Below are 22,946 nucleotides of genomic sequence, written 5' to 3'. Positions count from 1 at the left end.
CTTCTTTTCAAAGCCATGCTGGACCAAAATGACATGAACATGCTGTCTGAAAATATAAGATGAATATTAGACAGAAAGGAGAGAGAAAATCAGACAAAAGAAAAAATGCTAGAAAAAAAACACTAGGACACGAGGAGTTTACAGAGCAATACAAACAAGAAAATAGAAAATTTTAGACAAGAAAAAAGAAATGACAAATGCAACAATAATGGCAACAAAAAATAAAATATTGGACAAAATACATGAATACCACCAAATTTAAAACATATTTGGAAAGCATGAGAAACAGTATCTCCAATATTAAAAAAAACATTGTATATGTTACAAAAAAGGCAAACATATTAAATTAATAATGTATGCAGATATGTAAGAGAAAAGAAAACTACTAGTAAAAAAATTGAATAAAATCCTGGAAAAACGCAAAAAAAATACAAAACATGGGATGCGAAAAAATTGATACTGCTGAATATGTGCTAAGTGCCACGTTGACCCTTGAGCGTGCAACGAAGCTGCACGAGTCACCCAAACGCTTTTCTTTTAATCAATCGGAAAAAGAAGTCCGATGCGGAATATCGCGTCATCTTATCACACAGATGCCAGATTGAAAGCTGCTTGTCTTTATTACATCCTTTGCAATTTAACAAATTCCAGTAGCACGTATGATCATAAGAAATATGAATGGAAATTTACAGGAAGTGGATTAATTCTGCGTGCTGTAAGAATATAAGCAATGGCAATGATTCATGCACGCAGTCGTCATAAAAACACAGTACCGTCCGTGGAAACAAGATCTTTAACTGTAATGTAGTTATGCAAATATAGTGGTTTGTATGACTGGAATATTGCAACTTTATATCGTAATTATTATCAAAATTAAAATACTGATCTATTATATTAGTAACATTCTGACTTTTTTATTGGAAATATTTGACTTCATCCATATACATAATATTACAACTTTCATCCATTTATATTACAACTTTATCCTTGGTACACTGGTACTTTTATACTTCTTAGGAACAAAAAAATTTGAATTAAATTTTTTGTATCATTGTGACACTCCTGAAAAAGTGGCTAACATATTGAAATAGTTGCTTTAGAAGTGGCATTTTGTGTGGACTATTTTCTGTCTATTGAATCTAGGGTCTGTTGTTTCTGGGTCTTTTAAATCGAGATTCTAATCTATACACAATATAAATAAATAGAATACGGGACATGGACTCACAGAACCGGGTCCTGATTTGACCTGTGAATTTATGTCATATTTTTTTGAACTCATGCACAATGTCTCTGGTCGAGCAATGTTTTATCGTTTCTCGAGCGTTTGATGCACGTTAGCACATTGGCGTCACACAAAGCTCTCCTCCATGTTGGAGCACAGGAGGAAAGAGTCGACCAGGCGCGGTTTGATCAGCTGCTGATAGTCGGCCGCCTCGATGCTATCCGGACACCCTGATGCTAACCTTCTCAAGGCCGCCTGCACACATCGATGCCAAAATATTAGGTATACGTGAACCATACAAGCGGGAATGAAAAAACGTTTGTACGGACACACAAATTATGGACAGAATGACACATTTGAAATCACAACAATTACTAACCAGGCAAGCGACCAAGACTGAGTCGCTGTTATTCCTTTCCGTGGGGGATCGGCACAGCTCGATGAGACGTGGAACAGCTGAAGGCAGCAGAGGAAAAGTTTGCAGACATTAATCTCGTCATCACCATCACCGCTACGTTTAAAGTAATCTGAGAATAGATTGAATTTAATTTGAATAATTGACACGATGTGCCAGTTGAGTAATTCACCTTGATTGAGTGCTAAATGCCGGCTTCAAAACAAAATGGCCGCCTTCCTATTCAATTTTGTGCATGGGTCATGAAACTATCTCGTGTGTCCTGTTTTCATAGACTGTCCACTCAATTTTGTGTGAGTCAACAAAACTGGGAGTGATTTTGGGGGGGAATTAAATGAACTGTAAACCATCGACCAAAATACCTTTAAGCTGAATGGCAGCCTGGGCTATGTCCGAGTCCCGACTGAGGCGCGCCAATGTCACAGCGGCCTTCTGCTGCACGCGCTCGCAGGCGGCGCCCTCGGATGGACTGGAGGAAGACGGCCTCTCGCCTAATAGTAGCAGCAGTCGCTCCACACCTGCCGAGATATTAAAAATAAAGAGAGAAAAAACAGATAAAGGCAAACATAACTTTGTAAACGTGTGCGTTGTTTCAAGTCTAAGCTGCACGGCTGCCGGCAACTATGACTGTATATAGCACAATGCTGCCATCTTGCGGAGCTTGCATGCACTACAGTCAGGTCATTTTGAATCTTTATTACCTTGCTCCTGTAGGACTTCACTCGCACACTGCTCCAAAACGGAGAGGTTGGCTAAGATTGTTACCACCTAAAATGGAAACACTGAGAGTCAGCACTATTTTATTTTGATTCTGTAAGAATGGGGGTGTCGCACCTGGTCTTTAGAATAGGGCGTGTCTACTCGCTGGCGGTCCTTGCAAGCCTGCAACAAGATGTGGATGGCGTTGAGTTGCAGAAGAATCTCGCAGGCCATGCTGTCGAAGAAGGTGATATTGGCCAGGGCAGCCGACGCCAAAAGGAAGACCTCGCCACAAGAGGCGCTCTCGCACAAGTCTGACGGACAGGGAAAAAAATTCGAAGTTCAGATCGGTGAATCTTAAAATGTTGTACACGTCCCAAATGTTCAAACTGTCCGAAATATTACAGTTTTTTTTTTTTTTTTTTATGCATGATGCATAAGGCTTGCTCACTCACTGATGAGCGCCGTGACAATGTCGTGCATGCTCTCCAGAAAACTGGCCAGGTGCTGCGTGGACGTGTGGTGCGGCGACGTGATCTGCGCCACCACCGCCGCTGCTTCGGCCCGCGCCGCCTCCGCGCTGCCTTCGTCCGTCAGGATGTCCGCCAGGCACAGGATGCCGTCAACCTGTTTGGGGCCAAGCATCCGCCAACATCAACACCACGGACTTAAATGGAATCTTTTCTGCGTGGCATAATCAAAATATAATAATAAAAAAATTTGCACAATTTTGTAGCTTTTCTGTAGCTTTCATTCCTAACGACTCCAATTTAATTTTTTTTAAATATAGTTGCAATTCAAGGTTTCTCCACGTGGAGGCAGTGTTGCACATCACATTAGCTTTGTGCTTCTTTATGCACTACATCAATTTTTGAGCAAATAGCTTGACAATTTAATTTAAAAATGCAATAATTTTTTGTTATACACTTGATAAAATGCACATGACTAATATATCCATCCATTTATTGTGTGCTCCAGAATGATCAAATTAATTTGTTTGGCTCTTACCCTTACCCTTAAATTCATTATTGAATATAATGCACCGTCACTTTGGGGGTAAAAAAGTTTAGAAAGTCACTTTAATAATTCATCTACAGCTGTCACTCTCATCCGCTGATGAGCATCGGTGCGCCCACGTTTAAAGGACACTTCCCTATTTTGGTCTCTGTGGACGTCAGCAGCAGTGACGTGTGAACACCCCCTGTTATCTCCCCCCCCCCCCCCCCCCCCTCTGAGGTTCCTCCCTAAAAGAGCATCTTTCTGATCTCGGAGTTGACCTTACATAACTGCATTGACTGAAGAGGCAATTTTTAGCTTTCAATCCATTTATAATAGCCACAGGTTTTCGCGTTGCGGGATCAACGGCAATCCCAAATCCAACCCTAAAAGAACAAAGTATCTGTCAATCATCTGGCCTGCTCCTGAAATTTGTTAGTCATCAAGTTCCATGTTATGATTCCATCAAGTCCCAATAGGTTGATGCAAGCAAGCAGCGTATCGGCTCATAAACAGCACCTGCACATCACCGGCGGCCTCCACGGCAACAGTTGTGTTTGTCGAGGCTGAGCGGACGCGGCTGACGGACGGACGCTCCCCTGACGACGCCTCGCTCATCGAGAGCGGACTTTGCTTCAAAAGACTTGTCACGCCTGGAAGCTTTTGTTTTTCCCCTCAGTCTTACATTTAAAAAATATTCAGGTATAAGATAAAAATACCTTGTCTAGCTGCTTGATGCCCTCCTCCACGCAGCAGATGGAGGCCACGGTCCTCAGAGCGTGAGCGTAGAGGCCTTGGAAACGATCCTGCCGGCAGATCTTGAACAATGACACCACCGCTCCTTCCTGCCAGACATTCAAAGATGTTTGCTTGAACCCTTGGACCATAAAATTTTTAAAGCACCAAAGCATTTCACTTGCACGGATCCCTCTGTTTGAAATTGACTTTGAGTGACCAAGTGAGAAATGTTAGGGTTCATCCAAAATCTTTTTTTTTTCTTCTCAGATTGAGCAAACTGTCCGACAGTGGTCTGCCCAGAATCCGGGCTGTCCAATCATCCAAACAGGAAAGAGGGTGTGGAGGGCAGCGTGATTGGCCACTCCACATGGTGAACAACGCACGACAGCTCTAATGGGCTTATTAGGATAATGGCTGTCCTTCCACCAGGTAATTCCACCTATTTGCACACAGATGACTACCTGGAAGTGTGTCTGCATGGACATGTTGCCGATTTTTTTTTTTTTTAGCTTCTCATCATCTTCTCACTGTTTTCACTTCATGAAATATGCAATGTTTATCCAACGTGATGAATTTCAATGTTTTGTTGTCGCCGACGGGTCATTCCGGGACCTTCTGTTGACGTAAATGTGCAATGAGCTGGTGGCCCTCGCAATATAATGCTTCCCTTAACTTTTATGTTTCCATAGGCCTTCATTATAGATGATTTTTAGCTACATTTGGCTCTTTGTCCATTTCAGAATGTTGCAATCACAGTGCATTGTGGGATGTGGTCTGGCTGAAAACAAAAATACGTGTGAGGCAAACTTTGACCAAGCTCATTTTAACTAGGGGCCCCCCTTGAAAGTACCGTGGTTGAATAACTTTAATACAGTTGACATAGTTGAATACTTAATTACAGACCAGTCACACTGAATATCAACCAACCATCACGCAATTCTAAATAAAATGGATGGATTCAAGATGGCTTATATATATTTTTTTCTTAGTCTACACTAATTCTAAATATGCTGTTAAGAAAAGACTTGCTTCTTGAATCCTGCTGAGAACTATCCAGTAATGCGATTACTTTGTCGTTTGTTCCACCTGCATGGCCGCTTTGCTTTTCACACGTCATCGAGCAACTTTTCCCTCGTTTCCGAAAACTTCACCCAGACATCGTCACGCACACAGCTAAAAATGCCTCTGCAGCGGCGTATTTGCACCAACGGAATAATGCAGCATGTAATTCTGTCATTTACGCTTCGTTGCGCACAAAATGTCACATCAACTCTTATTTACACACAGAAACCGTTTTTATAATGTGTTTACTCCTGATGGACAAGTCATAGTCTATTTTTGATCCACAGTCACTGTATGTGGTTTAAATAACCAACAAAATCCCCGAACCTTGAAAATGCAACCAAGCAACATAACTCAGCGGAAAACCCTAAAAAAAATAAGACTAAGATTATTGTGGTTTAAAATGTTTAAAAGCAAGACTTGGGACTGAGAGCAACCTCTTAAACGTAAAATGAATTATTCATGAATATCTGGCTTCCTTGTTATTGCTGCAATGAAAATAAAACTGCTCAAATATGTCACTGGTACACTTTAAATTTGTTTATTGATCCCGATAGTCCATTTTCTTGATTTGATTCCTCACGGGCGCTACCCCTATACTTTGTTTACGTCAACGCTCTTAGCCAATCAGATTTCAGCACCAGCGTGCGTTGCCAGGTAAGACAAAATGCAGTGAATAATATCACGGTTGAATTGTTGATTGGCAGATAAAAAGCAGCAGGTGTGTGACGTCATCGCGTTTGCGGTGGATCTTCAGATGGCCGACGGCTAACTAGCTACCCGATTCGAGTTGACCAAAAGTTTGTTTATTAAGCCAAAATGTCAAAATTACGCTCAGGAAATGTGTTTAAAAGGTTCATTCTCACCTTTAAAATTGAATAAAACACCAAATGTTCAACTTTTGAGTGGACTGGACCGTCAACATGGCCTCATCTTGAAGAACCGATCGTAGCTACGTTACTTTCGGTAAGTACAACGCATTTGCGTTTTTTTTTTGTTGGTCTTTTTTGTATGTATTGTGCTGTTGTTGAACTACTTGATAGTGTTCCAACAACTGTTGGTAATACAACAGTTATTTTGAACCTGTATTATTTTGCGCTAAAATGTATTTCAAACAAAGACTAAATTTGTTTTTTTGTTTAATTTTCAATATAAATTCTCAATTGCTTAGTGACTCTTAATAGTGACCATCCCTAAATACTATTACCATGTAAAACCTCCTCCTGACCATCCTAATGGCCATTTCAAGTTCAGGAATGTTTTCACTACAATATTTTTCTTACAAAATACAACTATAGATATCTTACAAGTCATATTTGAGTCACAGTCTACTTAATGTGCACACTGACTCACCAATTTATGTCACGATGTTACTCACCATGTTCAATGTATGTACTGTGTGTCACCAAAGAAGAAATATCAGCTCTCCTTCCCAGCATTTAAAAATCTGATCGCATTTAACGGGAGAAAGGGAGGAAAAAAAGAAGATAAGTACGCCCTCTGCGGAAAATGATAATCAGGATTGGAGAAGCTTGGACACTCTCCAGAAATTACGCACTATGTTGTGTAACGTGTGTGCTTGTGTGTGTGTTTGTGGGTGTGTGTGTAGGTGGCAAGAGAGACTGAAGTGAAGTGATTTTTTTTTTTTTTAAATCTTCTTTAAATCTATTTATGAGAGATAACAAAGAAATACATAACGTTTATATAATAAATGTTCAAGTTGTGCCCATGTTAAATGGTGTAAATACTAAATTAGCTAGCTAATTAGTTTTTGTGTGTGTATTACGGCTATCGGAAGGTGAGCTCCCACTGTCCACCATTCTCTAAGGTGGGGCGGATTGATGAGTAGACACAACTAAGCCACGTGATCAACGCCCTGTGCTAATGGGAACTGACAGTATTGATCTTACAATCTGTGTACGTGTGTGTCCTGGAAGTGGCCAGCTAACTAATGGCCCGCCCAATCGAGGCTCACTGTTTGATATGCTGCCTAATCTTGCAGTTAAACAACCTCTTACACTTAAAAGGCAGGGTACACCCGTAGATTGTTAAAGACACCAAAAGATTGTTCGTTGATTTGGAATCCTTCCCAATCCAATATGGCCAAAATAGCTTAGAACGACTCGGCTCAGATTTCAACTGAGCCAATGTGACTTTAATGTGGACACCCTGGGCTCAAGTTGGAGTTGGTCTTCTCATTACCTTGGCGATGATGCTGCAGAGCTGCGGTCCATCCTGGGTAAGGGACAGCAGGTTGCTGATGGCACTGCCGATGGTGTGGACATTGTCGGAAGATTCAATCTGCTTGATCAGAACCTGCAAGAAGACATCAAAGATGTGACAATCAAGCCGAAAAGACGTTTGTCTGTAATTTACAATTGCAAACCTGGATTTCATTAGCTAATGCCATGTCAATCATATTGCTGAATGATTCACTGACATCCGTCAGGATCTCGTGGATAGCATCTCTCATGGACTTTAGGAAGAACTCATCCTCGGTGTGAATGCACCTGCAGGGAAAAGTGGCAATAAATGGACATGCTCTGGTCAGAACATGGACACACATTCTGCATTGTCAGAGTTTACTGGAAAGATAAGTGGCCAAAGAGATGTCTCCACGTAACTAAAGATGATTCTTTAGGATGATGTTCAACTGGAACTTGAATTTCCGTGAAAGCCACCGACGTCACTTTTAAATTGAGATTGTTGTACCTTTCTGTGATATTCGTCAGCTCCATGCACTTCTCCAGTAGAGACGTCTCAAACTGTAACAGAAGCAAAACCACACGGATGAGTGACTTGACCTCACCAGTCGAGTGCTCAAAGAGCCCAACATCAAGATCACCTTCTGCATTTCGGGCGGCGTGCTGCGTGCTGCGCTGTACTCGTGCACCAGGGAGCGCACGTGGCAGTTTGCTCGTACCGCCGTACTGTGGACCCTCTGCCAGCGTCCCTTCTCCAGCCGCTGGAACATCTTACCCAACTCGGTGCTGACCACGAGGGCCCGACGAAGCAGCGTCTGCAGGTTGTTGCGGGCCACGTGGTCCCCCACCGCCCCCGTCCCCGCCCCGGCGGACACAATCAGCTCGGTCTGCTGGCCGTCGTCCTCGACCTCAATGGGTTTGGCCTGGAGCACGCACATGCACTCCACCTCCGTCATGTGACGCAGGTCCTCCATCCAGCGCTGGACCGAGTCCACCTGCAGGCACTGCATGCGACTGCTGCTGGATGAACAACCACAGGAAAAAGTAAGTGACCCGCATTTAGTCCAACGTCAACACACTCAAATTTAATTTGCTTTGTGGAATTGGGTTCTCGATATTACTTTTTCTCCCTGTGCTAGTACGGATTTTCCGCGTATTCCAGATGAACAAAATGAAGGCACGTGGTATTGAAAATAGATTGATGGAGCTTGGCAGAGTTCCTGTAATTCTTACCTCCACCAGATTTTTGCTAACTATTTGACAAAAGCTGCTTTTCGCAAGAATCCACGACTGGTGTCTGCGTTGGCCGACAAGTGGTCACACCAGGCAAACACGTCAATACTTGCCTAATTAACTGCAGCTTAAGGGCAATCGAGAGTCCAGGTACCTGGGGAGTCCTCAAAGTGGCTGGCTCAATGCCTACAAAATCTCACATTTTCATCCCCGTGCACCAGATGTAGTCAGCCACATTGACGGCGGGCGTAGAGGATCGCGGTGGCGTGCGTTCGCCAAACACACATTTTCCATCGGCGAGCTGTCTGGACGCATGACGTTTGCGCGGCCGGCTATTAGGTTTCGACTACACACGACAGAATCATTAAACAAAAAACACAGCTCCATTTCTGTCGAATCCACTAACAAACCTAACGGCAGCCAGCGGTTTATGAAAGCAAATCAATGTGGGCTTCTCTTTGGGTCACGCAAAGGTCTCATTTAGTGAGAAAAGCAACAAATTCCGCCAACCCTCCACGGCAACAAACTCGCCTCACCGTGGTCCCTGAGCCAATCAGAGAGCTACCAAAGGCTCAAAACTAGGAAACATTAATACCTTCAGTGGAACCCCAGAGGTCGCACAATCATTTAGTACATTTTAATATTGAAATCAAATTCATGACTCTATAATTAAAATCGATACATAATTCAGATTTAATTCAAATTAACAACACAACTTCCTCCCCTGAGAAGAAAATCTCAAATATGAATCGTGTCAGCAAACCTCTCGATGAACGCGACGGCGAGTGAGTCACGCTCTAGAGATCTCGATGAGCACTCGTTGTGGCCGACGAGGGGGAAAGCTCTCACTTTGGCATCATTTCATACGATTAACCACTTAGAGACACCTAAAGCAAGCTGGCCATTTTCAAACCATTTTTTTTCCCACACATTATATAACATCATCGCAAAAGAATGAGCCAGGCTGGATTTACTCGCCTCGCCGGCCGCAAATCGTCGATGATGAGGATAATAATAGGTCTGTTTTCCAAAGGAGGGGAAGCGGTGCATTTCACTTTGACAAACATAACAAATATTTACATGCCGGCCTCGGAGAGGGCTCTCGGCAGCTACGTCGTCTGTAATACCGGTCTTCTTCCTCTGAGAGGAAGAAATCAGCCGCTGGCTACCTTGAGACTCATTAAATGACAGCAGACGTTTTTCAGACTCTGGTGTGACTTAAAATAAAGTTGAAGGAGATAAACACAATCAATCCAACAGAGGAGAAGAAACGAGTCTCAATACCCTGACATACAGTCACACCTTGTTTCTGTTACACCCCTGATAGGACCTCCAAGAGTCCCAAGTCCACTTCATTTCCCAATCGATACTTGAGTTCAGGTTGAAATTCAAGCAAATTATCTGTCTTTTGCTAGGGTAAGACATTGCGGAATACCTCCACATTCAGGCAATGTCCCGCCTCTTGGTGGCTTACGGACATTCTCCGCTTGAAAAACCTTAAAGGTAACTTAATAGTAGACTCTGGTCCAATGTTTACACTAGCAAACGTTCGCCAGGTGGAGGGGAGCAGGGTTATGTGCGGTCCGGTCTGCCGAAAGGTGGTTGGGGCCTTAAGTTGTTTCTATTCACCGTAACAAGACATTCCGGACGATATAATGTGTCCAGATTCTAGGAAAGACTTAATTCTGTAAGGATTTTCTGTTTGTGAGAAAATAAAAACTGTGAGTGATTCATTTTGGAAGCAGTTGCACTTCTGGTATTGTTCCTGATGATGAATCATTGCTCAGTCACATGATGTTTCCCCGCTCCAGAACTCTGGTGCAGGATAGTGAATGGACTAACCAATTTAGTTCTGCCATCCATTGTCTACACTGGCTTGGATCAATCCCGGCTGATTTGGGTGATCCAAGACTATGGACTGATTATCAATCTAGGCAGGTCATCTTAAAGTCTAAGCCCTTTGCCTTGTTCTTTGGACTTGACCAAGTCCTCAACCTAGTGTATCACTTTGAACTAGAGGAGGCACTTCTCTGACAAACATCCTCCCAGTGTATGAGTCAGTGCATCCGTGGCTAAAAACAGCGAGTGTGCATGAAAACACACCACGACCATCCGTCTCGGAGCCAGAAGTTCTGTCAGCCGACGTGGCGGAGTTAGCCTGCGGCATATGGGCAGGTGTGCAGCAGAGCAGATGTTGTCGTTCAAGTATGGCGGTTAAAGCGCAGCTGGAACTAATTTGCGACTGAGGGAGGGGTGTGGTCGCCCCAAAACATTCATACTGGAAACGTACTCAGCCCTCCGCTGATTTGCGTTTCAAGAACCCTTCATAGATCACGAGTGAAGGTTCAGCCATCTTGGCTTTGAGTCAACTGAATGATGGACAGTCTCTTTGCAGAGACCAAGTAACAAATAATGGTCAAAATCAAAGAGACTTTGACTGTCAAATTTGTTTTCAGTGGCGACGAGATCATAGTTACGGTTGCCCTCTTAGAACAGTGAGAAGAAATTCCTTGATTGTAATCGTACACTGAAAATCAGTTCTATATGTCTCTTGGTGTTGGTTACTCGACTCACATTTGGTACAGTCCTCACCGAGCAGTTGAAAACTCTCAAAGCAATTTTGGATTAGGGAGGAAGGAAGCAACTCTTCACTCCTGATGTGATAGATATATATTTCGTGGCGGCTGTGGCGCCAAATGTCACATTCGCAAAAAGACCACAGAAGAAGTGCGTCCGGCATGGCAGCCCAAGTGGAAATGTGGCCAGAAAAGAAAATCATTGTGGATTGGTTTGGACTGAGGGAGGAGAACCCAAGACAAATCCAAAAAGAAGTCAATTTAATGATAAAGGGAGTGAAGATCCTTGTAAATGGAAAATATGTCTTGTAAATATGACACACCAGAGAAGAGTGTTTTTCACAGCAATGCCAATACAGATTGCAGCTGCCTTCGCAGTCTCCAAAGATTCTCCAGCTGCATTCACTGAGGAGCTCAAATCCCCCGGCCAGTGTCTCTAGCATCCATTGGTCTTTCTGTGAGACATATGAGCCGTTGAAGATGGTAAAAGCACATGGTACCAATGGTGAAGCCCCACTTTGATTTGATCCCGCCCTAAGTTTATATCCACGTGGTAATTGGATACCGTACCCATTTCGGTCTTGATGGCAAGCCACGGCAGACATTTGACTGCCAGATGTTGTCGGCTGACCTTTCAAGTGAAGCCAGGAAACTGCATCTAGTCAATTTTGCCGGCTTTCACGCATGGATGTGATCATCTCTGTCATTTCTCTTGCTCTTTTTTGGAGTCTGCGCTCAAGCTCTGTACAAAAAAATCCCATCCCAGGTGGTGATTCAGTGAATCCCCCGGCTGATAGTTTATCCAAAAGCAGAAATATTTAAAGTGACCATTGGGCCATGTTTTGTACACACAGATGTTTCGTGGTCGCAAGTGTATTTGTAAATGTTTAGCTAAGGTCTCCACCCTAATTTCTAAAACTGGACATACACAATCCATGTATGATTTGTTCTTTCCATTTTCAGTGGATGTGTTCGGTTCGGCGTTGGGTGACGTGTCAACTTTTGGTGGCACCTAAAATATACACTGCCCAAAAATTCCATCCTGACTTCCCGGAATTTGTCCAAATCCAAACTGCTCAAAACAATATGATGACCATTCATACTCTCGGTATGGCGCAAAACCACATACCTCAAATCTGCTACATTGTAAGGGGCCAAAGGGGACCAAAGTAGGCTGGTGTTATTTTACACGCTAGCACCTATTACTGTTATTGTCAATCTGGTGTTTGTTTTCGACGACCGTCCAGTGTTTGTCCGTATACTCCGATGTAGTCTTTTAAAGAAACATCCTTCGTTTATGTTGGACGACAGAGTTCTCCAAATGTATTTGATGCTAACCGAATTGCTAGCCCTGGTGGGACTATCATTTATACTGGAGCTTGATGTATTCATTTCCATTTTGGAATCGCTCTTTACTGTATGATGGAAATGGGGCTTCGTATTGCATCAGCCACTCGTGTGGTAGCTTTGGCCACTGGACGTTTTTACAATAAAGATCCACTGCCAAGCCCCAAGTGTCCGTGAGGCCTTCCTTTCACCCTTCCTACTTGCCTGCTGGGAGAAGAAGACAGCGAGCTGCTCTGCCTGGAGCTGCATTGCGGAGTTGCCATTCTTTCGTCCACCTTTCCGCTTCAGATAATCACCTGGAACACGAAGGAAACATCTTTAATTAGGAATAGAAACAAGTGGCTCATCCACTTGAATGTCTCCTTATTGATCCGCTACAGAGTGTCCCATTCTTGTCTAGCCTTTCTTTGGCTACAACTAATTTAATTATGAATACAATTCTCTGTTAGGAGTCGCTGCTGTGGTGCGCCAGTGGAATCATATTTCTTATCTTCTAATTTATTGGCTGGCTGCCAGCCAGGGCCTCTCTCTCTCTTTCTCTCTCAGCACTACTTTGAGCCTTAAGTGCCGCAACTTTATTCCACCCGTTTTTTTATCGATGAATCCCATTTGGATTAGTCCATTTTCGAGCGGGAGATGCCACGGATGCACTCTGAGCCACCCCCCCACCCTCGTTGCTGCCGCCTTCCGGAGAGCTGATCTCTAATCCTTTTTAGTTAATTATATCGTGCAGGGCGGCTACTCATTTTGTGTTTACTGTGGAGTTTAATTACAAACCGATAGTTAGTAAGAAGTGACAGTGTGTCCCACTTACGCACAACAACACGTTGTATACGTCAGACTTTGTGGGAACTGCTGGAAGCTGTTCAGATTTCTATCCGCAAGCAGAAACTGAATCGCTGGGCACCATGCAGAAGAAATACAATGAATTGATTCCGATGATGTATCAGGTGCTGTTGTCAAATTTATGAAACACGATAACGGCCTCCACTCATGTCAGTAGAGCACACAATCTCCAAGATCCCGTTACACCACCTGCGCCACAACTTAGACCTGCTCTTAGCTGGTCTAAAGTCTAGTCCATTTTCAGTCACCAAATTGTGAGGTTTGCCAGGGTCGTGTGAAAGGAACCAACCTTGGTCCGCTATACGTCCACCATGGCGCAAAGCACTCTGCCAACTACTACAGTGAATTAAACTTTCACAAAAATCAAGATGCACCAGTTTTTATGCCAAGCGCACGTGCGCTCTCTACAAAAATAGAGCCCTTAGTGTTTGTTTTAAATAGAGCATACCCAGAACTGCGTGAAGGCAAAGCCGGTGGCTTGTTGAACATCCCAGCATGTCACCAAAACCGCAAATGTTACACAACTGTGGATTTTCTTTCAAAGATGAGAGAGCTTTCACAGCACACTAGCTCATTTCCATACTACCGAAGACATTTCTTTTCATGTCCGGCATTGAAACGCGAGCTACCCTTTCCTGCGGGTTTCCGCCGCCGGTGGGCTGCGGTGTCGGCGGTAAAGTGGACCAAACAAAGGACACTTTTGTTTTGGCTTCATGTCGCATGGCGGCTAAAGCTGGAAGCTCTCGTTGCATGTGTACCTTCCGTAATGACTCTCGTACTTGCATGCATTTTTTTTTTTTTGGTATAAAAGCGGAGTAATCGTGTAAGTGGGAAGTTATTTTCCCAAACTGAGAAGTGAGACCCAAAACGGCCAGTGTAAAATTAATTTGAACCCATTTTATCGATGAACAATATTTTCCTTGTGTGTTATCATTAGATTAGGAACACTACATGGTGTTCTGCTTCCGCCTTTCACCTTTTTTTGTTTGTTTTCAAATACAACCAAGTCAAGTGGCAAAGAAAGCTCAAAAAGTAGAATTTACACTGCGGAGGGAGCTCACAGTCTCTCTTAGTCACGATCAAGCAGTCACTGCATAAAAATAAATGCTCAGTTGCTTTCATGTCAGCTCTGTGGTGAGCTTGAACGAGTCTTCGCAGACTCTGTGACAAACCACTGACTGACATGAAGATTTCAAACTAATCACAGTCTTGCCTCAAATGAAGCCTATGCCCTGAAAGAAGAACAGGGTGGAGGCCATTTTTAATATTCAACTCTTTCAGACTGTGTCCTGCTTTTACTCCTTTCCTGACACAAACAAATTGCATTTTTGTATGGACTGTTTACAGTATCACTTGGTTCTTTATCTGAAGGACTCTAAATACTCTGCATTCCACTGATTACATTGACATGGAGCTCCCTATTGCATGAACTGCAAAAGCCGATATTTGGACCTGGTCACTGTCGTGTATAAACGGCATCAAAATTGAAAGTGGGTTGGAGAAATCCAGCCAAGACTAAATGTTAAAAATGTATATAGAGTATCTATCCCAATTCCCCGCTAATTACCCAGTTTGGCAGGGAAGCCGTCATTTCACTTTGAGCGATGCGGCGACATAAATCTTGCCATTAACAACACGCCCCGTCCGCCTCCTGCAACCTAATGGTGGAAAATCAACGGCGAGCGGCTGACATGTGTCAGACTGGCGTGACAGGGGAAGCCTCTAAACGAGGACGATGCTGACAAATAAGCGCGGGTGATGCCCTTTTCCGTATTTATCATAATTCATGTCATTTACTGCATTCCAATATGGTTAGCATTGTGGCTAGCATTTAATCAATTCTTATTGATAATAGTATCTAGTATCTCAACCTTGATACCTAAATAGACAACATAAGAAGACTTGTTTCCCCAAACGTGACATCAGATTGTACAGAAGCTATTCAGCACTGGATGGTCTGCTTTTGGTCTTGTTCTGGTTCTGTCTAATACATTTTTATTGGTCTCTGAGACAGAAACCTTTTCAGGTCCAAGCTGGAGACACAACCGCATGGCCTTGTAAGGCCTTGCCATTCTATTCTCGTCGAACTGCATTCCTTCCCCTGGCAGCATTGTAATGATAATATGGAGGGGGAAAAAAAATGACAATAATAGAGAAATGCAGCAAATCCATAAATGGCAAATTAATCACACACACACTCAACATCGTGGAGCGATCATGCCTTACAGTCAAATGGCACACTAATCATCAGCAAAGATGCTATCTCCCTATGATTTGTGGCTGACGAGAAGCAACTAATAAGTCCCTGCAATTCAGTATAAGAATTTAATACACAACATTGTGGGGTGTTCACATCAGAATATACTGGAACACGACTAAGGATGAAAGAAGGATTTACTAAACGTATGATTGTGAGGCTAATTGAAGCAACAAATCAATGAACTAGCTGTACACAACATTGTGGAGTGACTTCGGGAATGCTAATCATCATTAAAGTGTAGCAGAGAATCGAACCCTGAACTTCAAACTGTATGCCATACTACACACTTGCCGAAGGAGAGCCATTAAAAATTTACCTTCTTCAAAAAAGATAATGTTCAATTTTGATCTCTACGGAGTACTCAATGTTACCACCAGTAGCTAACATTAGCGACGCACGCCTACTCAAGTCTTTTCATTGCTTCAAATTCAATCATACTAATAAAAACAAAGCGGTACCATACCTCCTGAGACATGACCAATGAAATATCCAAATGCATTCTAGCTGCTCCGCTAAGAATATATTCATTTTGATGAGGCGGCTAAGACTTTCTAGTAGGAGCGAGGAACTTCTGGGAACCGGATTGGGTGCGGGGAACGGGATCACTATGGGTACGTGACACCGGAGAAGCGACCGCCGGCCAGCCATCGGGAGCTGCTTAATAATGAATGAGGCCTTCGGAGAGGCGGCAACACACACGGCTATTAGGGGAGAGTCATCCGGACCAAATTGGACGCAGGCACAACGGCCCGGCCGCCTAAATGCAGCAGTTGTAATCAGCCGTAGCGAGTGGTCGCACATGTTGCTAACAGCCCTTGTCATCAACCCGCGGCACTTTACACTCAGCAGGCTGCAAAAGTGTTTACGCTCACAGAGTTTTATCGTCAAGATGTCTGTTGAGTATTATTTTTAAATTTAACTTCAGCAAACTTGATGGGAAACCGAGTTAAACGTGGCAAAGCGCTAAAAGTAGTCTCAGTGTTTTGAAACATCTGTTGAGAAACCTCAACATAGAGGTTAGAGGAGATATAAACATATCTGCGATGCATTTTGGGTTGAAACGACTGGACGTTTGTCAAAACCAGAAGGATTACCTCAGTTTTTGCTGAGCAACCGACAATCTAAAAACAGCAGTGGCGCATTAGACACACCTCACACAGTTGCCAGCGAAGCTTATTCGCAGTCGTTTTTTTTTTTACTGCCAGGATTCAAGCCTCGATGATGACTCCCAATTCAGAGCATTCTTGAAAATATAAGATAAACGTAGCGTAAGAAAGATATTTGTTGAAGATTGAGCCATCGTTGCTTTCTTTAGCCCAAGCAGAACTTTTGCGGTTGCAAAAACAGCAATTTAGCACTTGACACGAGCCAACCGAAATACCTTCCGGCTTCCTTCATTTCTTTCGGATAATAGAAGCTTTGTTGTGACCTTAGCAGATCCTCGTCAGCGTTCAACTTTGAGACGTGTTGATTTTTCAACCACGTCTGGCATGCGGTGATGGCAAGACCTGAAGTCGACCAGCCAATCGGTTTTGTCGTAGAGATGGTCACACCTTGTCCTTGTTCGCCTCAACATTCTTAATTGATTGGTCAAAGTTTAGATCCTTAGAATCTGAGGTTTTGTTTGTGGGTCCTGTTAACTCTAGCTATCATTCACAATCCAATCAGTATTCACTCTTTGGAAGATCGCTGCTTTGCCCGGCAAGGTAACGTAAGAGCAGAGATACTTGATGAAAATATGTGCTTAGTCATCAGATTTGTACTTGGTCCCATTCATCTCTCTGAGTCTTGATTGGATTTCTTTTCCAATTTGACAAACTTTCAAAGTTTCATCATGGACAAGGCTTTGTCAAAGAAAGCTGTCAATTGATTTGGGATGTTTTGAGGGAAGACAAATTTCCTTTTCGGCGCATTTTTCAACCTTCCTTTAACGTATTCTCGCTTCCCGTGTCATTGGGAGAGTTCCACAAAGAAACTGTGACTTCATAACGGAGTCAGGGATGAGAAAACTGCTGGATTGTAAAATATTTGCTTTTATTTTAATATGTTTGTCTGAACAGCCACTTTTGGCTTTTTTGGTTTTTTGTCCGCATATTTTTTTCATCTTTGTTTCTGAGCTGGGAAACCACTGGCAGTTCCCGTGCACACAGAGAGCGGCTGCAGCAATAAAATATGTCGTGTAAAAACAATATTAATGCTGCTCCTCGCTCGTCTTTAAAACCTTGCCAAAGGTTTTTGAGTCGTAAACTCGAGAGTAACCTGTCTGGAGCCTCCAAGTTGGACGTGGAGCAAGTAAAGCCTGTTGAGCAGTTCTATTATGATAAAAGACCATTTAACTTTTTCAAGTATGCTTCGGGTGCCTCTTTATGATCTTTATTGTTCTGAAGAAGCCACAATCTTCCGCCCAGAACTAAATGACTGCAGCCGGATTTTATCGTTAAGCAAGCCCCTTGGTAATTTTCTCATTTCGAAGTTCGACTTTCCCAGATGGACTGCGGTTTGTTCTCTTTGGCAAAGATCATGTGCGTGAGTGGACATCATGTTTTGAGATGTTTTTTACCAGTACAGGACAAATTTCTGTTCCTAACGCTACCCAATTTTGTAATTAAGTCAATCAATCTATCTGCCATCTTGAGCTTTTGTCTGAGATGGCTAAAAATGCTACAAAAGTACCCAATAGGCTTTTGTCGCATTTTCCATCCATCCTCGCCATCATTCTGGCTTCTCAATCAAGCTCCCGGATAACCTCACTCGCATTTATGTCGCACGACTACTTCAAGCGAGACGGAGTGTCTCGCAAATGGCCCCAGCATTACATGTCACCGGGACCCCGTTTACAAACACGCTTCCATACGTGTAATTTATAGGCAGGCTGAGCATCCATTAACACCCACGCCACACGCATTCACGGGTAAGTGAAAGTCGGCTGCCAATATTGGTTTTGTTTTCCCCAACAGACCTCACACCAGTTGATGGCCCGTGATAATCTTTCAAGGACTTTTGAACATTTTGCTGACATTGATCAGGGAAGAGGTGGCAAAGGCTCAATTTCATCCCGATCGTGGTGTCGCTTAATGCTCACGAGGCAACTTCACAGCTGTTTGGCATTAGACAGCGGGGTTGAAGTAGGTGGGCCGGTCCCCCGCGTGGGAGCGTTTAGGCAAAACGGCTAAAACAGGGAAACATGGGAGGGACGATCCACCGGGCCAGCAACACAGGCACCACTTCAAGGAGGTTTCATTCGGGGCGGTTCCCGGCAGCATCTTCAGCAAGCCGCCAAATGGGAACCACATGGGGGTCAACGGGAGTAAATATCACAAAGAATCCATGCATTCTACTTCAAACTAATTGTTTTTTTTTTTAGATACACCCTGACACATCTCACAAATAGTCACGAGGCGTCCGTCGGCGTCTATCGAGCGACAAGCGCAACCTCGGTAGATTTCAGTCCAATTAACTTATAGACAGAAGTAAGGTTAAGCTGTAGAGTTAAAAAAAGCAGAAAGAAAAAGCAGGTCACTCTACGGAGGAGCTCGAAGCCGCCGTTCTAATTCAAGCGGGTCGGATATTGATTCGCTCGGCGGCCTTGGAGAGCCGCGCCGGCTGCCATATCGGAGACACCTACGCAAAAATTTATACCAGCACTCTCCTAATTGAGTCCAACGCTGAGTCCGACGTCGCCCACGGTGAAGCCCCGTTTTGTGACATACGCGCCAAGAATACGTAGGTCCATATTTTTTGCTCACAAATTAAATCACGTCATGGCTACAGTCGATTTAGGTTGGATTTACACTGCCGGTCCAAGTGCTTAATTCCAAATCAATGGCATAACTATAATTTTTTTTGTAGGTACTATTTCACGTGCTACATATCAAAACTGGTTCACTTAAGCCGTGCAGTGTAAATCCAGCCTGTGTTATCCCACATCAATTGTCATGACGGTACTTCAGTTGAACCGACTTTCTGTGATCACGGTAATAAATCTTCCGAGGCTCTGTTTGGACGCCAGTGGGGGTACAAATGTCATCTGTCGAGATTAAAAGACAGCAGCCAGACTCACAGACCAAACACCAGGATGGTTTTTTGCTCTTGATCTAAGTTGCCCTGGAGTTCAAATCGTTTCGAGCGTGTAAGATAATGCCCATAGACACACCCTAAATGTACGTTGCGCTAATCAGACATTTGCTTTGTTTAATTTTCATCAAAGTTTAGGAACCTCCAATGAACAATCTGTAATGTGATTGGCTAAGGACGACGACATGGATGAGCTGAGCCAAATTAGCCAAAATTTCCACCCCCTCCTTTTCCACGCTGTTCGACAGTCTTATTAAAAGTTGGAAACGTGTCCTGTGCGCTGAGCTATCATTTTGGTGTTAGAAGAAAATGGCAATCATGTACACTGGTGATGTCATGAAAGGGGCCAGACAAATTGAAAATTGGCACCCTTGAAAAACTGTCTTGGCCTTTTTTCTTTTCCAGTGGTTAGAATTATAAACGCCAATGTACAACGAAAACACAACTAAAGTGAAAGCGTTAATACTTTTTGTGGTTCTGTCACAAGCAAATGCTGAGTACAGCCTTTGTTACCATGGCAACCAGAAATACAGCTAAGGCGTCGTGACAAAGCCAGGACTACTCAGTTTTGTCAACTTAATGACTTTGTGGGAACATCCTCTCCCCCCTGCCAGCAACTACTTTAAAAAAAAAAAAAGAAAAAAGCAACGAGCCACAAATCAAACATCTTTTTGTGATGTCATTGGACACTCCTGAAGTCTCTGTGCCTCACCTCTTTGCATCCAGACTGCAAATAAATAGTCCTTGCCAGAAGTCGCATATATCTTCCTCATTTAACCGATTTTGGCAGCACAATTTGGCGAAATTCTCAAGGGCTCACACCCAGCCCAATTTTAAAAAGTTGGCAGATAAAAGATTTATGGATTCCCCGTGTGAGAGGAGAGAAATTATCCAATTTCACTTAATCGGTTGGAAATTTATCTAAAATCTTCAATCTTGTTTATTAATTTGTGTTCAAATAAACAAGTTAATATATTTGTGAGTAAAGTGACACAAGATCATCATTACTTCAGAATATCTTGTTTTTTGTTATTTTTGTTTTGTAGTGTGCCATGAGATTTTTTTTTCAATGTAAATTATGTACCTTGTCTCGATAAAGGTTGGGAGACACTCCACTAGGCCACCGTGCAGATTACGGTGTACCTCCTTGAATGATTTTTTAAAAATAAATCAATAAAAGCAACTTACAGTTAATGTTTTAAGTAAAAAAAAAAAAGTAGCATGTTTGATCAGACAATTCTAAAAACAAGTTATTAGTAAAAAGTAAAAACACAATTTTAACAAGTTGAGTGTAAAATTGGATCAAAATTTCCTTCAAAAGTTTGAAAAAGTCTTCCTCAAAGCTCCAGTCAGACATAAGACACACGCGCTAACATCTGTATTATGTTTACAGTCTGCAAAAGTCGCCGCTTCCAGACATGCTCGCGAGTGAACTTTTCGTTGAACTCACCCCGGCCGGCTCCGTGCTCTAAAAAGGTTAAGTGTTCCCGCCGGGATTCATAGCGACGCCACTTCGGTTCTTCTTCTGTCTTCTTCAGTTTTGCCCGTCCCGGAGCCGCGTTATATGGCCTTGCCGGAGTAAAGCTCTGCGCAGACTGGCCCGGCTGTAGAAAGCCCACATCCTACTGTCAGTCAAGTGGCGGAGAATAGTTTGTGCCGGGCCACGGTCCAAACAGACATGAAGCTATTCTATTTCCGTCTACTGCCATGTGAGCAGCGCCACTGCTGCAGATTGAAGGGGCGGGAGAAAGTCTCAGTGTAATTGCATAGTGAGATGTAATTGCACGACAAGGTAAAGAACTTTTTTTGGGGGAAAAAGTAAGACTCTAGAGAAAGAAGGGGGGGAAAAAACATAAATAAATGAGGAGCTGGCTTCCAGATGTGTGGGCAAAGGGGAGGAGAAGTACGCAAAGGAGGGGCTGCAAAAGATGGAGGAAAAAGTGCTACAGCAGCAGAATGAAATCCCATTTCGGACCAAGCGAAAAGCTTGTTTACCTTCCTGGGGAAGCATCGCACGCAGACGAGTGGGGGGGGGACGTGGGGTCAGAGTCTTTGTTGTTTCTGGACCTGGACCGCCTTGACTTGTCCCACCGGTGTCTGCTTTCACGCTTGGAAGTGACACCCGTGTGGAAAAAGCGGGGAGGCACGGGGGGCTTTTCAAACGGCGAAGGAAAGTTCAAGTGTAAACGGTAGTCAGCTGCTTTGAATTAGCTTACGTAGCGACTGAACAATTGCGTGGCCACATACTCGCACCTACTGTCGAGTCTATAAATGTTAGCGTAAATGTTAACGTGAATAGCTAATATCCGCTCGGGTCATTTCCTGGTGAATGGAACTGGAAAGTATTGGCATCTAGCTCGATTTTATCGGAAGAATTACAGTCCTAGGTATACCAGCAAATTTCAATTATGTGCCAAAGTCCGAATTTCAAGAATACGTTGAGCAACACGGAAGAAACGATCAAATATTTACAGAAGAATTGCTGCTGCTGGACTTTGATCGGATTTGGGTCGAAGTATCGCGCTAAAAGCTACGTCGCTATCGAGCGACGTAAGAACATTGGAGCTATGCAATCGCAACTCTTGACTTAGACTGCCCATTCAAATTCCAATCTCGTGCCAAAATCTGAATTTCGAGCGACAAACTGATGAAAACGTGTAACATGCTATTTAAGTAGCTAGCTGATGGGAATGCTAGCATGATCCGGGTTGACTGATACAAACCGCATCGTATCATGAATCGTATCATTCCTTCATCATACTGTCTCCTATGACAATTTATGTCTTGGGTCTTTGTATTTTAAGTCAAGCACAGTCAATTACGGCTCATTGCAAGCTGCTTTTTAAGAGGGGGGGGGGGTTAAGTGAATTTGCAGAAGTAGTAGAGAAGCACGCAACTTCCAAAACGCCTCTGGTTTGGAAATGGTTTTTGTGGTGTTGGATTCTGGGAATGAGACTGGGGTCGTCCACACTTTTGGACTCGGTTCGAGGTGTGTTGGGGGTTGATTTCTCCTACACAAACTTGATTTCCATGTGAAGGACCCCCTTGTAGTGCATCTGTGTACCATTATCAGCGCCATTGCGGCCTTGACTGGGACAGGAGCTCCAAAACCGAAGGAATGACCCACCAAGCTTCCTTCCAGTTAACCCCCCCACACCCGTCCCCACAAAGTACCCAAACGTAGATATCAGATGTACATAATTGTCCTCCGCCTGTGTCGTCCAGGAAAAGTTTCCGTGCGGATCCCCAATGTGGTTGTGGCTCTTCTCCAGCT

General features: G+C 43.4%; 1 protein-coding gene across 1 annotated transcript; it reads right to left on the bottom strand.

Moving 5' to 3' along the window:
* Positions 1 to 601: 601 nt before the first annotated feature.
* On the bottom strand, positions 602 to 21,490 carry LOC119124778 (protein inscuteable homolog). The gene is made up of 13 exons (XM_037255047.1): positions 21,123 to 21,490; positions 12,697 to 12,788; positions 7,978 to 8,353; positions 7,845 to 7,897; positions 7,519 to 7,642; positions 7,335 to 7,448; positions 4,052 to 4,177; positions 2,792 to 2,963; positions 2,472 to 2,650; positions 2,339 to 2,405; positions 2,000 to 2,155; positions 1,602 to 1,678; positions 602 to 1,477 (listed from the first exon to the last, which is right to left on the bottom strand). The coding sequence occupies exons 2-13, from the start codon at positions 12,753 to 12,755 to the stop codon at positions 1,349 to 1,351; spliced, it is 1,632 nt and encodes a 543-aa protein (XP_037110942.1). The 5' UTR covers positions 12,756 to 12,788; positions 21,123 to 21,490; the 3' UTR covers positions 602 to 1,348.
* Positions 21,491 to 22,946: the final 1,456 nt, after the last annotated feature.

Source organism: Syngnathus acus, chromosome 6 (genome assembly GCF_901709675.1).
Source record: "Syngnathus acus chromosome 6, fSynAcu1.2, whole genome shotgun sequence".
Taxonomy (NCBI): Eukaryota; Metazoa; Chordata; class Actinopteri; order Syngnathiformes; family Syngnathidae; genus Syngnathus; species Syngnathus acus.
The sequence above is the reverse complement of the archived record's forward strand: the minus strand, read 5'-3'. Positions and strand labels throughout refer to the sequence as shown.

Excerpts from the sequence above, each read along its gene's own strand:
- LOC119124778 (XM_037255047.1), bottom strand. The coding sequence starts at position 12,755 with ATGGCAACTCCGCAATGCAGCTCCAGGCAGAGCAGCTCGCTGTCTTCT. Across the intron at positions 8,354-12,696 it reads CTGTCTTCTTCTCCCAGCAG|CAGTCGCATGCAGTGCCTGC; the intron begins GCAAGTAGGAAG and ends TTCATCCAGCAG. Across the intron at positions 1,679-1,999 it reads GGCTGCCATTCAGCTTAAAG|CTGTTCCACGTCTCATCGAG; the intron begins GTATTTTGGTCG and ends TGCTGCCTTCAG.